This window comes from Dipodomys spectabilis, unplaced genomic scaffold (assembly GCF_019054845.1).
Source record: "Dipodomys spectabilis isolate Male_0828 unplaced genomic scaffold, ASM1905484v1 ptg000082l, whole genome shotgun sequence".
NCBI lineage: Eukaryota > Metazoa > Chordata > Mammalia > Rodentia > Heteromyidae > Dipodomys > Dipodomys spectabilis.
Window position 1 is genome coordinate 1678937 of NW_024870759.1, and position 16926 is coordinate 1695862.

Consider the following 16926-nt stretch of genomic DNA (forward strand, 5'->3'; position numbering starts at 1 on the left):
CAAATACAGCACTGAAGGCATGCACAGTAGGGCACAGTGCCTCAGCCTGTAATCCTAACTATTCAGGAGGCTAAGATATGAGGATCAGGGTTCAAAGCCAGACCAGACATGAAAGTCTGTGTAACTCATATCTAAAAGCCAGAAGTAGAGTTGAGGCTCAAGTGAAAGAATGCTATCCTTGAGCAAACAATAAAGAAATAATTAAAAAGCTCAAGGACAGCACCTAGGCCATGAGTTCAACCCCCAGTAGTTGAACACACACACACACACACACACACACACACACACACACACACACACACACACACACACACAGAGGCACGAACACACAGGCACACACACAGATGACTTGAATGAGTTCACTATGCTGGAATGTGGAGGCGTCCTCTGTCTCTCATTCCTGAGTCCTAACCTTTGTTCTAGGCACAACTTTGCCCCTCTCAGGACCTGAATCTCCTCCCCCAGATTTCAGAGTGAAGTAAGGAATGGGACTCCATGTGAAAAGCAGAGGAAATGCTGAACTCCATTTGTACTGTGTCCTGGACCCCTCAGTGTTGCCCCATATTTCACCTGACTCCCTCTAGACCTGGGGCCCATCCCTCTGCTGAGGTAGTGCTCTTTCCACCAAATGCCCCTCCCTCTCAGACCATGATGCATTAGTCAGAACCAGCTGCCTAGTCACCTGCATGAGGCCCTAAAAGACTCCTGAGCTTCCTCAGCTGCATCTCCGTCTCCCTCAGTACTCACCTGAATTCCAACTGTGCCTGACACCTCTGCTACATTCAAAAGCAGTTTCCTCTACCCAAACCTGAAGCCCTGTCAGACCCAGAGCCTAAGCCAGGCATCACACCTCTGGTCACAGGACATGGGGCCTCTATGGAAATACCCTAGGACAGGCTTCTGTGGTCTGTGGAGTATTGTTGTTTGCTTTGCTTGTTTTGCCTGCAGGTTGTGGGGCTGGAACTCAGAACCTGGGTACTGTCCTTCAGAAGTTTTGCTCAAGGCTAGAGCTCTACCACTTGATCCATAGCTCCAATTCTGGCATTTTGGTAGTTAACTGGAGAAAACTCTCAGACTTTTCTGCCCAGCCTGGCTTCCAACTTCCATACTGAGTAATCAGCTAGGATTGCAGGTGTGACCCACCAGTGCCCAGTGTATTCTTTCCCTTGAAATCAAAGGTCTCTTTTCCTAAAGATCCAGGCTGTGGCTCCTGCAATAAAAATCCTGTCTTCTGCCAGGCGCCTGTGGTTCATGCCTGTAATCCTAGCTCCTCAGGAGGCTGAGATCTGAGGGTCGCGATTCAAAGGCAGCCCAGACAGGAATGTCCATGAGATAGTTATCTCCAAGAAACTACCAGAAAACCGGAAGTGGAACTATGGCTCCAGTGGTAGAGGACTAACCTTGAGCTGAAGAGCTGAGGGACAGCAGCCAGGGCCAGAGTTCAAGCCCCACGACCGACCAAAAAAAAAAAATCTTGTCTTTTTTTTTTTTTGGCGGGGGTGGGGGGGGTTGTGTGTTGGGGTAGGGGTGGGATGGGATGGGGGTGGTTCCGGTTGTGGGGCTTGAACTCTGGGCCTGAGCTCTGTCTCTCAGCTCTTCAGCTCAAGGCTAGTGCTCTACCACTTGAGCCACAGCACCACTTCCGGCTTTTTTCTTTTTGCTTATGTGGTGCTGAGGAATCGAACCCAGGGCCTCATGCATGCAAGGGAAGCGCTCTACCACTGAGCCACCTTCCCAGCCCCAATCCTGTCTTCTTTTTGGCCTAAGGACAAACATAAGGAAATGCACACCAGGTGCTAATATATGGCTAGCTAAGGTAAACACCAAAGGAATAATCAGATTTGAGAGAATCCATTCTCTTTAAGATCTTATCATTGATTCCAAATAGAGTATGTTTCCATTCCACTGCAAAAATCAGTCTTCTCCCTCAAAGCAATTCTCTTACTCCCAAAATCCACTGATGCTGAAGGAGGAAGTTGGGGGGCATAAAGGTGTTCACCTGACAAAATGTTCCTGTGACAGGTCTGATAATTGGGAGGTAGCTGCATGCTTGGAGAACCTCTTCATGAGGAAGACTTTACTCTCTCCAACTCTGTGGTCTCACTTCTAGCACTGGCAGACTTGTATTCTCTATTGTTCAGAACACAGATCTCACTGCATGGGCTCTGTGAGGCCAAAGGGATTTCACTCTTCTGGTGTATGTCTCTCTGTCTCTGTGTCTCTGCCTCTATCTCGCTTTCTCTCCAAATATAGTGCTGAAAACAAAGTTGCAGGTGGACTATTTGAGTAACCTTTCTGACAACTAGGAGATAGAAAGATGATGTTCACGTGGTTCAAGCAGGTTTTTTTTCCCCCCCCAAGGGCCCTTTTCCCCAACTTTCTCAAGTTTCTCAACATTCTCAACTATACATAGTTACACTTCAAGAGACCTGGATGCTTTCCCTCTGTTGATCTGATGATTCATCTAAGAAGCAAAGGCCATCAACTCTGTGACACTCATCCCAACCCCAATGACAAAGTCAGAGATGCTCTTTCCCCACAAATACTGCCTAGAACAACCCTGGATTGATAGGAGTAGCATATTTCCCAGATCATACATTGGGGATACTCTTTTCTTTAGATCTCAAACCAGGACTCAAACTTGGTACTGGAAACATTCATGCATTGGCTGGCACTCTACCAACTGAGCCATACCTCTGATCCCAAGAGTGGTTTCTTTCTGTCAATTTTCTTTATTCTGTAGAGCATTGGGGATACCTTTGATCCTCACAAAGGATTCTACTGTAGAGGAGCCACACTGATTTGATCACGACCCCATACTCTTTGACAGAAATTCTAGTTGCAGAAGTGAATGTGTCTTGAATTAGGCTCTTTTGTCCTTCAGATTCCATGCCTGATGGGAGCATGGAAATGCCCTCTAACAATCTGAAAGTGTAATATCCTTGTCTATTTCTTTCTGAGTGTTTGCCTTGACTCTAGACATGAGTATATCTTTTTTTTTTTTTGGGTCCGGTCATGGGGCCTGAACTCTGGGCCTAGGCGCTGTCCCTCAGCTCTTCAGCTCAAGGCTAGCACTCTACCACTTGAGCCACATCGCCACTTCCAGCTTTTTTCTTTTTGCTTATGTGGTGCTGAGGAATCGAACCCAGGGCCTCGAGCATGCAAGGCAAGCGCTCTACCACTGAGCCACCTTCCCAGCCCGACATGAGTATATCTTATCAGGACCTGCACAATTCTCCCTTGGTTTGTAGAATGGCATGAAGAATGAGAGTCATGCTGAAAGTAATGACAAGGTTGGGCCTTATCTGGACTCGGTGCTGGGAGCCTCAATCTTGCTCACCTGGACTCTTTATGGGACGTTGGCCTGATCTTCTGTTGAGGCAGGGCTCTTTCTACCAAACCCACATGCATAAATCAGAAATCAGCTGCCTTGGGTACCCGACATTAACTCTCTGAGGGCTTATAGCAAGAATGGGGTTGGACTGGCCCAAGGGATCTTTGGGGTCACATCCTTGGTCTGAGGTTCTTGAAGTGGAATGAGTGATATCTCTGTGGGGTATACTTGAGAAGATTCTAGAGTGTGAGCAGAGGAGCTGTGGAATGCAGATAGATGGTTCTCGATTATTTCAGCTGCACTCTGGTGCTCAGTGTTACACCAGGGATCATCGAGGGAATGCAGCACCTTCCTGCTCTAACCAAGTCTTCTTTTGGCCTCAAGACAACCTGAGAACAACAGGCTTGGTCTAGGGTCTTTGAAGAGAAAAAGCCATGTGGAAGCCAGGTATAAAAATGGGCAGTGCCAGGCACCTGGGCCTCATGCCTGTTATCCCAGCTACTCAGAAGGCTGAGATCTGAGGAACACAGTTCAAAGCCAGCCCAGGCAGGAAAGTGTGTGAAACTCTTTTTTTTTTTTTTTGCCAGTTGTGGGCGCTGTCCCTCAGCTCTTCAGCTCAAGGCTAGTGCCCTACTACTTGAGCCACAGCAACTCTTCTGGCTTTTTTCTGCTTATGTAGTGCTGAGGACTCGAATCCAGGGCCTCATGCATGCAAGGCAAGCACTCTACCACTGAGCCAACTTCCCAGCCCCTGTGAGACTCTTATCTCCAATTAACCACCAGGAAAATCAGAACTGGCGCTGTGGCTCAAATGGTAGAGCACTTTGAGCTGAAGAGCTCAGGAACAGCATCCAACCCCAGAGTTCAAGCCCCACCACTGATCAAAATACAAAAGACAGATTGTCCCCTATTGACAGACTTCATGCAATCTATTTGAACCTCTGTTTTCACCTAGGTATGTGATCAGATGGGAACCTCCATAACTCCCTCAGCCTCTATTCCTGGTGAAGGTGATGTGGGATTCATGTTTGCTTGAGTTCCTTGGATGGGCAAGGACCAGTTGCAGGATATTCATGAGTCTGAAAGTAGGAATGAGGTTGAACGCCATCAGTACTGGTCCTTGAGCTTAGTGCCTCTTTACTTCCTATATGATAGGCACCTCAGCTGAGGCAGGGTCACTGTACTAAACCACTAATCTCTCTTAGAAATCTGATGTAAAAGTCACAAAGCAGCTGCCTGGTCTTCTTTCTCAGTGCCTCTCAAGGCTCACAGCAAGGGAGGGCCTAGCCCTGTACAGATCATCTCAGTCCCTTCCTATACCCTCAACGTGAGCAGCAGCAGTGTGTGTCTGTGGCCTTCCTCTGCTATCTTCAAGAAGTGAATTATGCTTGTGAGTGCTGGAGCTGTAGTGAACGGCAGAGGCAGTCATTTCTAATGGTATTTGATCCCAGTGCTTTCCACATGGGGATGTTGTTCATGTCACTCTTCTGCAGGACGTATCAGAGGACATGCAGGGCTGTGAATGTGGCTAAGTGGTAGTGCCTAGCATACATGAAGCCCTGGTTTGATTCCTGGGTACCATGTAAACAAAAAAAAAAAATCCGAAAGTGGTACTGTTTCTCAAGTGGTAGAGTGATAGCCTTGAGCAAAAGAAGTTCAGGGACAATGCCCAGGCCCTGAGTTCAAACTCTAGGACTGCCAATAAAAAGAAATGAAGAAAGAAAGGAAGACAGAAAGAAAGAAAGAAAGAAAGAAAGAAAGAAAGAAAGAAAGAAAGAAAGAAAGAAAGAAAGAAAGAAAGAAAGGAAAGAAAGAGAGAAAGAAAGAAAGAAAGAAAGAGAGGATATGCAGCTCAGGAGGACATGCAACCAAACTGAATTGTCAAAAAATTCAGGCAAAGTTCCTCATTAGAAGTCACTTTGCAAAAGCTGGTTGTGAAGAATCTCCTAGTAGGACAGATCCTAGAATTTGAATCAAAGTTCAGCTCCTTGTGTCTCTGCCAACTGCTTCCCCATTGATATCATTGTTTTTAGTTTTAACATTTCTTTTAAACTGGGCTTAATTTTTCTATTGTCATATATCCATATATGTACTGTCCTTCTATAATACTCAAAAATCATTCACTCTATCATTGAGCCATACATTGCCATCAGATGACCTCCCACAAGAGAGTCCCCGTTTTGCATTTAGTTTCTTTTCCAGTTGTATTTTATTAGTGAGGGATAAGATTCTGTATATAGGAGAAAAGATTCAACATTGGCCTTTCTCAATTTGGTTTCTTTTATACAAGTTCCATCTATTTCTCTGCAAATGATATAACTTGATAATTTTATGTGTGCTGATCTTGGGCTTGAACTTGGTCCCTGAGCTTTTTGTACTTGCAGCTCTACTTTCAGATTTTCGGTGGTTAATTGGAGATATGAGACTCCAGACTTTCCTGCTGGGGCTGGCTTCAAATCTCCGTTGTCAGATCTCAGCCTTCTGTGTAGGTTTATACGCATGAGCCATTGGTGACTGGCATAACTTCTTTCTTTTTTTGCCAGTCATGGGTCTTGATCTCAAGGCCTGTGTATGGTCCCTGAGCTTCTTTTGCTCAAGGGTAGCACTCTACCTCTTGAGCCACAGCACCACTTGGGGCTTTCTCTGTTTCTGTGGGACTGAGGTATCAACCTTGGGTTTCATGCATGCTAGGCAAGCACTCTGCCACTAAGCCATATTCCAAGCATAATTTTATTTTCATTGTACACTTTAAAGGCTGTTATTAAAAAGATGATATACAAAGGGGTTACAGTTATATGTATAAGGCAGAAAAAGAGTACACATCTTTTTAGAAAATATCAGCCCTTCCCTCATTCTCTCCCAGTTTCTCAATCCTGTTCCAACCACAAGTTGTACAGTACCTAAAACATGGTGTCTTGTGAGAGTACCACTGCTGCCTTTGTTCAGTTTGTCCCACGCTTTGTGTGTCCCTTTACCATCCTAAAGATTGATAAATATCAAAAGGAAAAAACAACAAAACCAGCAAAAAAGCAAAACATCTCTTCCTTCCATTTCCTGAGTTCATATGGATATATATTTTCATTGTAAGGCTAAAGCCAAAAACAACACTAAAGATGTTACCAAGACCAGATGGTAAACTAATGATTTGCGGGAGAAACCAGTCATTGAGTTGTGGGACTTATCGTTAAGATGTACTTTCCCGTATAAATACACATATACTCAACCCAAATCAAGACAGTGTATATGTCATTTGTGTGTGTGTGTCACAGAGAAAACGTTTGAGGCAAGGATTCACAGTGAGCTTTTCTATATTGTAATTTATTTCACTTGACATTTCAACCACTCCCAAGTAAATCGCTGGCTCACTGGGATGTTAAGGTGGAACCAGTTTCCTATTTCAAATGAGGAAGAGTCACTCTTTTATTAAAGAAGTGCTATCGTTGGTATTTGCTCCCTGTTCTTCCTGTAAAGCTTCCTCATACAGTGTAGGGATGGAGTTTGGGTCAATCCCGCTGTACTTGGCCCAGTGTTCCAGGACTTTCCTTTGTGTGGTTTCTGCATAAGCCCTTGGGCCCCACCGGAACTCATAGGCAATGGGGTCGCTACCGGGCACCTGGTGATACTCCAGGTACTGCTCATATACAAAATCTTCCATAAGCAGCTTCCTAGGTATTCCAAAAATAACGTGTTCACTGTCAGGATACACTTCCATCTTATCCAGCACTTGCCAGATGGCTTCCTCGGTGGCACAGCCCCCTTCCGTGAAGATGATGCAGAGAACAATTATCAGCAGACCCGTCTTGGGCATGCCCTGCACATGGCTCAGAACACCATCGTAAGTGATACCTGCGGCTATAACAAGCACGTGGGTGTGGAAGACAGTGTCCACCTCCTTCACGTCAATACCAAACAGTAGCTGCATACAGATACAAGCTTTGTCTAAGATCACAGGGAAGTGAGGCCGGTAACCTCCCGTGATGCGACTCAGCATATCCACATCGGTAACAGGCTGGCATGAATTGTACTGACGTAACAGGTATCGCACCAATGCTAGGGCCTCTTTCTGCAGGGCATTCTGCAATATCTCATCATCATCAGGGTGCACATCTTCCCTTTCCTGAATGTGGGATACTTGATCTTCTGCATTATTTTCGCCAATGACCTCATTCAGGAGGAAAGTAACTGACACTTCAGCTAGAAATCGGAACAACAGAGTAGTAGGAGTGGTATCCCTGGCCTCCTCCTCACCCACCAGGCCTGTGGCCTGGCTTTGGGCGTCAGGGCCTCTTTCAAGCTCAGAGGGAAGGGTCCTCTGAGTATAAGGCATCCTGGCTGTCATTGGGGATAGCTAGTCAGAGGGTGGAGTGCAGCTCAATGATGACTCCTAGGCCTGTGGGAGAGAAAGCAGGGAAGCAGTTTCAGCTGACAATGTTCCTCTTGCCAGCTCCCTTAGCAATTACTCCTCATCTTCCCTTTTTTGTTTTAGGGCCACATAGGTTCCTGCCCCCTTTTGTGTCTGTTGCCTGAAGCCTAACAGTGAGGGAACAACTCAACAAGGCACAAGATGCTGAGTGAATCTGAGTCTCTGTGGTGCTGGTGGGGTGTGTAGTGCTGAGCGCTGTGGAGTTATGTTGGGGGGTGAATGGATGGAGCATATGGTACCATTTCATCATATGCACCTCAATCTTAAATTCTGACCCTAGCAGAGAATTATCTGCTGGATTACATGAGTGTACTTTTTTAGACCAAGACTTTGGCCTCCTAGTCCCTGGCGTATGTCCAGCTGTTAGTGAATCAGACCTCTCTCTCTCTTGGGCTCCAGCATGCAATGAAAACATGGGGCCTCCAGACTGGACAGTAAGAGCGAGCTAGACTGCAAGGTCCCTAATGATCTGCAATAGACAGCCTCTACTGAACTCACTCTAGGTGCCCAAAGTTCCTCTGCAGATGTGTGGCCTGAGGCACACTCTCACAAATGGGGTTGATGCCCTTATAATGGAAGAAAAGAAAAAGCAAGGTCATCACAAGTGACCAGGGGAAACATAAAAGGTGAGCACATGCATTGTGGTCCATATTGCTGGAGGACTTTGTCAGTGTCCTTGTTAAATATCAGGTTGGGAATTTCACTCTTAAGACCTAAGGCCACAATCCCAAAGCAAAAATCTTATTTCTGTGAGAAAACTCAAAGGTGTAAGGGGAGATGAATGCTCCTATGCTTTCTGGCTTTCCTCATAGGTAAAGGAGTGGAAGACTGTTAGTGATGTCCATGTGTATGAGTTGGCGTTTATACCTGTCCTCACCTTAACTCCACATAGCTTCTGAACACTCCCTCTTGCTGATCAGGTTCTTTTCACTGAATTTCTTCAGTGTAAGGACCCAGCCTCTTGATTCCTGGGAGACAGAAACATATAAACACTTCATGTGAACACACAGAAGAGATTCCGAAGTCTGAAAGAGGGGGTAGGATGCAGGGCTTTTCTTTGGTGTGGGGTCTCTTGAAGTATTTATAGTCAATTTTACATGGTTGAGGCCTTTTCCCTCTGTTGATCTCCAGATGCATCTTGCAGACCAACACTACTTTTTCCTGCCATCCTGACAAAACACTGATGACTATTCTTCCCCACACTGCTGCCTGCAGCCACCCTGGGCTTACAATATAAGTAGTTTCCCTGCATCTTGAAAAGGAGTTATTGGTCTTCTCTAAGGGCTCTGTTGGGCAAAGGACATAGTCTTTAGACCAAGTTCCTCTCCTCCTGGAAACCAGCCTAAGAGGTTAAAGTGAGGTGCCCTGAGTCTAGGCATGCTGTTCTGGGCTTCCCTAGGATGATTAGGGAGTGGAGGTCTACCTCTGATCTGACCTGCTATATCCCTGTGTTCATACCTGAGTCCTCCCCTTCAATCCAGGCACATGTCCCACACCTCTCATGATCTGGGGCTTTCACAAGTGTCACCACATCAGAGGGACATATGTTTTCGAGTCCAAACTCAGTTCCTGATGAGTCTCCATCTTGAGACTTCAGTGAGCCTCTGGATGATCCCTCTGTTATATTCAGTATTTATCTGTGTACCTATTCATTAACATTGTATGATCTTGAAAGGCAAATATAATATCACTACACTAGTGAGACAGCACAGGACCTCTCTGGACTGACAGCAGGGGCAGACTTCTTCTGTGTCTCCTTAAAACTGGAGTCTAAGGTCCTTTTCTTAGCCATCTTGTTCCTGACCAGCAGGCTCTCATTTCCTTTATCCCTACATGGTGAGAGTGAATGTCCCAGACCCATGTCCACCAGGAGTGTGTTAACTGGTCACATAGACCCTACAGAGTCCTGACCTCTGCACACCAATGTCTTCAAACCAGGGTTTTCTCAGTGTCCATTGTAGTAGGAGAGAGTAAAAACGTAGACTCCTCACCTAACCAGAAGCCCATAGGAGTGTGGCCGAGAACAAGAGTGAATATAGGTTTTTTAGGGACCTGCCAAATAGTTTGAAGCTTTCTCTGCTTCCCCTCAGATATCCAAAGACCTCTTATATCCAAGACCCTAGACTAAAGCTGTTATTCTCATAGCATCTGGAGGGAGAACTTAAGGTTACTTGGCTTGGTGAGTGTTAAAGGCATACATGGTGGAGGAGTGCTCAACTGTCCTGATATTCCCCAGGGTTCAGGACTGAGAGTGTGAAAGAATCAACGCTGTTGACTTATTTCATGATTTTCTACCTGAATCAGGGCTTTTGCCGATCAACTTCTCTCTCCTGGATGCGCCTTAGACAAACAGCCTCTCCTCTGCAAGTTAGTGTTCAAAACTGTCTCCATGGTCACAGGAATCTGAAGGGGAGGCTGGGGGAGGGGTGGAATGTTGGGCAACAGCTGACATTGAGGTTACTCCTTCACACTTGATAGTGGGATTTCCTCTGTTCACCTTGTAGACAGCTCTCCCACCTGAACCTCTCAGAGTCTGAATCCCTCCTAAGAAGTGCACACTAAGCTGCCCACCAGCCACTCACATGTGTTTTCCTAGTTTTGGGAGACCATTTCTCAAACTACGAAATGGAGACTGTGATGATGTGCCTCATCACCAAGAATATGTGGAAAGTTTAATGAAGAACTTTAAGATTCAGGGCTTACCAGGCAAAACAAAATGGATCCTGTTTGAAAGCTAGCTAGAGGAAAAAGGTTGGGGTATCTGAATTGATAGAGTGCCTGCCTAGCAAGTATAAGAGCTTGAGCTCCAAACCCACAAAGGACTAAACAAAAAGTCGAAGAGGTTAGTGGAGGAGGGGCACTCAGCTGATTAGTGCCTCAATGAGCATGGCTTGGGGATTCCAGCTTGGATTCAGCCAGATTTTGTCTGAAACAACCTCTAGGGAGAGGAGGGTTTTTATCTTGGTCCTGTTAGTTTTTGTGCTCAGGGCTAGTAGTCTACCACTTGAGTCACAGCCAATTCCTGGCTTTTTTCTTTCTTTCTTTCTTTCTTTTGCAGAGGTGAGTATATCACAGACTTTCTTTCCTGGGCTGGTTTCAAACCCCAATCCTCAAAACTCAACCTCCTGAGTAGATAAGATTCCAGTTGTGAGCCACTGGTGCCTGCCTGGCAGAGAGAGTACTTCTTATCTCCATCATCAGATGTGCCCAAAGAGTGAGCACTTCTAGAGCTGGGCCTCTCCAATTCTCAGACCTACAGATGTTAAGACAATGTTTTCTATGACATGATTTCCTTGGTGCATGGCTGAGACCATAGTGCAGATGGATTATTTGGGGGACACTCACTGGCATTGGGGTTTCTTCTTACTCATCCTCTGCTATCCTCAGCCCCACAGAGAACCCGAGGTCCCTCGCTTCACGAATCTCTGTCACACTCTGAGAATCACAGAGTTTTGGATTGACAAGGGGAGGTTCACAGGGTTCAGTGTCACTCTCTGAACAAAATATGCCTCTTTGTTGCATATCTAAGTGCACACGTACAAACTGAATATTTGGGGACTCTCTATCTAGGTCCATCACTTCCTTTGTCCCCCTCAGATTCTGTTTTTCACCACTGACAGAGTTCTGACCTCTCTACTGGCCTGAACTGCAGACTTCAGAAGAAGATTGTTACTCTCAGGTTTCCCTAGTACAGAAGGAGGGACTTTCCTGAGGACACCCGCCCTCCCAACCCCCATGCCATTGTGCAGAGCATACAATGGGTTTTTAGATAGATTAGCTGTGGATTCTCCAACTGTTCACTCAAAGCTCTCATAAGGCCCAGGCCTATCCCTTTCAAGTACCTCAGAACAAGATTGTGTGTCTCAGGGTCCAGGGAAGAAGTCACATGTGCTGTCATGGGACCGACCATCCTACATGTATTTCTATTGGGTTAATGGCAAAGAGACAGGAACATGGTTAAATATGTATCTTAAGTTGATAATGATGCATGCACTTATACAGGACATCTCCATGTGAAAATATATATATTTAGCTTTAAAATATTATATACCAGATTCATACTTATAGTGCCCTCAAGAGCAGGAGTTCACTTACAGAAAAACTAGAAATATAGTCACATTTTTAGGTATTTGTGAAACAAGACTAAATGAACTATTACCTTCCCTGAGAAAACATTTAAATAAGCTCAGCAAAATTAGAAGATGTGTATTTTTTTTTGGTCAGTCCTGGGGCTTGAAGTCTGGACCTGGGCGCTGTCCCTGAGCTCTTCAGCTCAAGGCTCATGCTCTACGAATTGAGCCACAGCACCGCTTCCAGTTTTCTGAGTGCTTTATTGGAGATGAGTCTCTTGGTCTTTCCTGCCTCGGCTGCCTTTGAACAGTTGTCCTCAGATCTCAGCCTCCTGAGTAGCTAACATTACAGGCTTGGACTTGGAAGGTGGCTCAGTAGTAGAGTGTTTGCCTTGCATGTCTGTGGCCCTGGGTTCGATTCCTCAGCAGCACATCAGCACAAAAAGGTGGAAGTGGCACTGTGGTACAAGTCATAGAGCACTAGCCTTGAGCTGACCAGCTGAGGGACAGCACCAAAGCCCAGTGTTCAGGCCCCACAGGGGAAAAAAAAATGATTACAGGTGTGAGCCTCCAGTGCCTGGCCCGATGCCTAGGATTTGAAAGGGTTAAGGCACTAAAGATTATTTCAGGGGTCCATGAAGTAAAATTTGGTTGTGTGAGTGATCTCCACAATGAGATGCTTCCATCTTGGTGTTGCAGCATGCTAACATGGGCAGCTATGCTTGCCATTGAAAGGAATAAGGAAGCATGGAAATTCATGCTGGCTTTGAAATGTGTGGAAACATCACATGTGCTACAGTGGAGAGCAGTGCTCCTTTGAGCTCAGAAAATGTGTAAGGAGTCTTATGGTTTCTGAAGAAACTGAGGTCCTCAGCAAAATTAGCTACTGTAGCTGATAGAATAAACCATTTTTTCTTACTTTGTAGGGGTGGGATTTCATTCCTTCTTTTAATGTGCAGTACTGGGGCTGGAATTCATGTCTGGTGCCCTCACTTGGCTTATTTTGCTCAAGGCTGGAGCCACAACTCCACTTTCTGGCTTTTTGATGGTTAATGGGAGAATAAAGTACCTTGGGTCTATCTGCGTGGCCTGCTTTTGAACTGTGATCCTCAGATCTTCCTGGTGTCACATACAGATACATATTGGTCATTCTTGCTTTTATCTGAAAGCTTAATTCACTTTCTTCCTTCCTTCCTTTTTCTTTTGTCAGTAACGGGGCTTGAACTCAGGACCTGGGTGCTGCTGTCCCTGAGCCTTTTCATTCAAGGCTACATCACCTGTGAACCCATTATGCTCTACATGACCACTGCCATCTGAACACCTGTACAGGTGCAATACATGAAAGCAAGTGTTTTCGTGTGGAGCAGATTCTAGGCAAGAAGCAACACAAAGAAAGTAAATTGAGCCAGGGTGCCAGTGGATCATGCCTGTCTGTGATCCTAGCTACTCAGGAGACTGAGATCTGAGGGTTGCTAGTTGATACCAGACCCTACAGGGAAGTCTCTGAGAATGTTATCTCCAATTAGCCACCAGAGAATCAGAAATGGTGCTGTGGTTCAGAGTGGTAGAGCACTAGCCTTGAGTGAAAAGGCTCAGGGACAGCAGCACCCAGGTCCTGAGTTCAAGCCCCATTACTGACAAAAGAAAAAGAAAGGAAGAAAGAAAATGAAGTAGGCTTTCAGATAAAAGCTAGAATGACCACTAAGCATCCATATGTGACACCTAGGAAGATCCCAAGTTGTATATACATTTAGTTTCTATAGACAGTTAATGCTCATTCCCCACTTAGGAGAACACTCCAACTTCTGACCACATAAATAAGCCCCTTCATTTGTTATCTTCCTACGTATTTCACACAATATCTCTGTTTCCTAAAAAATTTTCAAGCCGGCTGCTGGTGGCTCATGCCTGGAATCGTAGCTACGCAGAAGGCTGAGATCTGAGGATTTCAGTTCAAAACCAGCCTGGGCAGGAAAGTCTGTGAGACTCCTATCTCCAATAAACCAGCAGAAAACTGGAAGTGGTGCTGTGGTTCAAGTGTAGAGTGCTTGCCTTGAGCTGAAAGGTTGAAGGACAGCACCCTGGCCCAGATTTAAAGCCTCATAACAGACCAAAAAAAAAATTTTCCAGTGCTTTGTTTTAGAGAGTGAAAGCCTCAGCCCAGGATTGATGGCTCATACCTGTAATGCTAAGTACTTATGGGACTGAGATGTAAGGGTTGCAGTTTGACGCCAGCCGGGGAAGGAAAGTCTGTGAGAATCTTATCTCCAACTAACTGCCAGAAAACTGGAAGTAGCGCTGCAGGCTCAAAGTGGTAGAGCAGTAACCTTGAGCTAAAGACCTCAGGCACAGCACTCAGGCCCTGAGTTCAAACCACAGATCCAACAACAACAACAACAACAACAAAAGCCTGGTTAACTTGACTCCAGTACCTAGAAGTGTTGCTAGGGATGAGAGACTAGAGAGGACAAACAGATACAACAGATCTAAATATCTACCAAATGTTCTGAAGCAGAAGAGATAGATACAGAGACAAGGAAATTCAAACCAGGAAGTAACCTGAATAAAGGAGCACCAAGCTGGACCTGGTGGCTCATGCCTATAGTCCTAGGTACTCAGGAGGCTTACATTTGAGGATCACAGTTTGAAGCCAGCCAGGATAAGAAAGTATGTGAGACTCTTATCTCCAATTAATCACCAAAATTCAGAAGTGCAGCTGTGTCTCAAGTGGGAGAAAGCTGGCCTTGAAGGAGAAAGCTCAGGACAGGACCCAGGACCACAATTCAAGGCCAAGGACCACTAGAGAAAAAGAAGAAAAGACAGCAGGTTGTGCTGTCTTCACTCTTGAGAAGGCGCTCCCTCCCATGCCTTTTCCTTCCAGGTATTAAGAGGCTGCTAGCCAGGCACTGGTGGTGCACACCTGTAATGCTAGCTACTCAGGAGGCTGAGATCTGAGGATTGTGGTTCAAAGCCAGCTGGGGCAGAAAAGTCCCCGGGAGACTCTTATCTCCAATTAATCACTCAAATTAACCCACCCTTTCATTGCCTATCACCTCTTTATGCCCTGAAGACACTGGGAATGACAGCCCTAATCCAAGGTCCTTGGAGGAGAGTGGGCTGGGGTCCCTGTGAGCTCCAGGTGTCAGCAGAGGATGGACAGAGGGAATATTGCCCCCAGAAGAAAGGCCCACAAAAATCCCCAAGCACCCCTGTTGTCAGCTCTCCGCTGGTAGCCTCCTATTCAGGTTATTGGCCTTAAGTTAGGGTGAATTAGAGAAAACGAAGCTTGAGAAATAGCAGCAAGGAATTTAGAGACAAACACTGTATTAATGAATAGCTTCAGTAAAAGCCCATTCCCTTTGCTTTAATCCTTATACTTCCTCATAAACCGCAATGATTTTTGTAAAAAGGATAAAAAGTTAAAAACCAACTCTCTCTCCCTCGCTCAGCCCCCAACCCCCTGTTCTCTCTCTCTCCCCATCCCTAAGTAATTAGTATCCTCTGGGGAATGAACAAAGGTATCTTTAAGGAACTTATCATTGGAAAATGACTCCTCTTGGCACAAAACATGTTCAAAGAAGAAAGTTTATCTTGGTAATGGACACTTTCCTTAGAGTTGTGTGAAACAAAATTCATCCTTTACTTGAAAGGATGCCCGAAGATTAATGACCAAAATCTCTGGCAAAATTAATAAGACAATATAACATCAAGAAGGACAAAATGAAGCCAGGCCTCAGTGGTTCATGCCAAATACCACCTGCCCAAGAGACTGAGAACTGAGGACTGTAGTACAAAGCAAGCCCAGGCAGCAACAGGCTGTGACTTTTTTGGGGGGAGTGGGGGTCCAGTCGTGGGGTCTGAACTCTGGGCCTGAGCGCTGTCCCTCAGCTCTTCAGCTCAAGGCTAGCGCTCTACCACTTGAGCCATAGCGCCACTTCTGGCTTTTTTCTTTTTGCTTATGTAGTGCTGAGGAATCAAACTCAGGGCCTCATGCATGCAAGGCAAGCGCTCTACCACTGAGCCACCTTCCCAGCCCGAGGCTTAACAGCAAGAAATCCAGAAATGTCATTGTGGCTCAAAGTAGTAGAGCACTAGCCTTGAAGCTAAAGCTCAAAGATAGTGCCAAAGACCTCAGTTCAAGTCCTAGGACTGGAACCCAAATAAATGCCAAAATGTACCAAATGCTTGATCAAAAGGAAACACTTATCCTAAGGTGAATATGAGCCAAACATCAACCTACTCATTCACCCTAAATACCTACAATGTTACAGCACTCATTGCATCTATCACTGTGCTGTACCAGTTTCTGGGTTGTGAACTATTCTTTCTCTTTCTTCACATTGTCTTACTTATAAATTGCTCAATATTTATCCTGGTATGTTCTCAACTTCTTTATTATGATAAAATCAAGAAGTCATTATCCAAGGGCCAGACAGATGCCTCCTGCCATCTGGAATCTTCCTGCCCAGAGCGTCCTAGTCACTGAGCTGGTGACAGCCTCACCACTCCTACTGGCCCTCCACTGGCCTTAGCACACCTGGAGTTCACGTTGTTGCTCTGTGTTCCTTGCGGTTGGATTCCCAGGCACTTGAAGGGACTAAGGTGAGAGCTTGGGGTGTTGAGAGGAGCCGCAGTTACTTTTACCAGATGCACCCACAATAATCTAGTTGTACTCCTGTGGTAAGCTTGGCACATGTCATGTCCAGTTAGGAAGATGCATCTTTATGCCTCAGGAAGTTCTTCTACCCGCATGTCCCACACTGAATTTGACCAATTTCGCTGTTGTCCTTGGGCAGGTGCAGCTTATGGGAGGATACATAACTACCTCATTTTTCTGAGAATTTCAGTAAGGCCAGAAGAAAGGAGCAATTTTGTCACTATGAAATGAGCACAGGAGCCCACTGTGACTCCAAACGAGTCCACTCACTCAAGAATAAAGGAGATCTCACAGAGTCCAGCCCACTCTTCTTGACAATTTTGCAGGCCCACTACTGTCCTTGAAGGCTACATAACAGCAGCAAGACAGCTATCTCACTGCTCCTAATGTATATTCCACAGATCAGCAGGTAATGCTCTTGTGCTGAAACAGGGTCCTCAGA

At 45.7% G+C, this 16926-nt stretch overlaps 1 protein-coding gene across 1 annotated transcript; it reads right to left on the reverse strand.

The window, feature by feature from the left end:
- Positions 1–6746: 6746 nt before the first annotated feature.
- Positions 6747–7661, reverse strand: LOC122110916 (melanoma-associated antigen 10-like). Its single transcript, XM_042683635.1, has one exon. It carries the CDS (start codon positions 7659–7661, stop codon positions 6747–6749), a length of 915 nt encoding a protein of 304 aa, XP_042539569.1.
- Positions 7662–16926: the final 9265 nt, after the last annotated feature.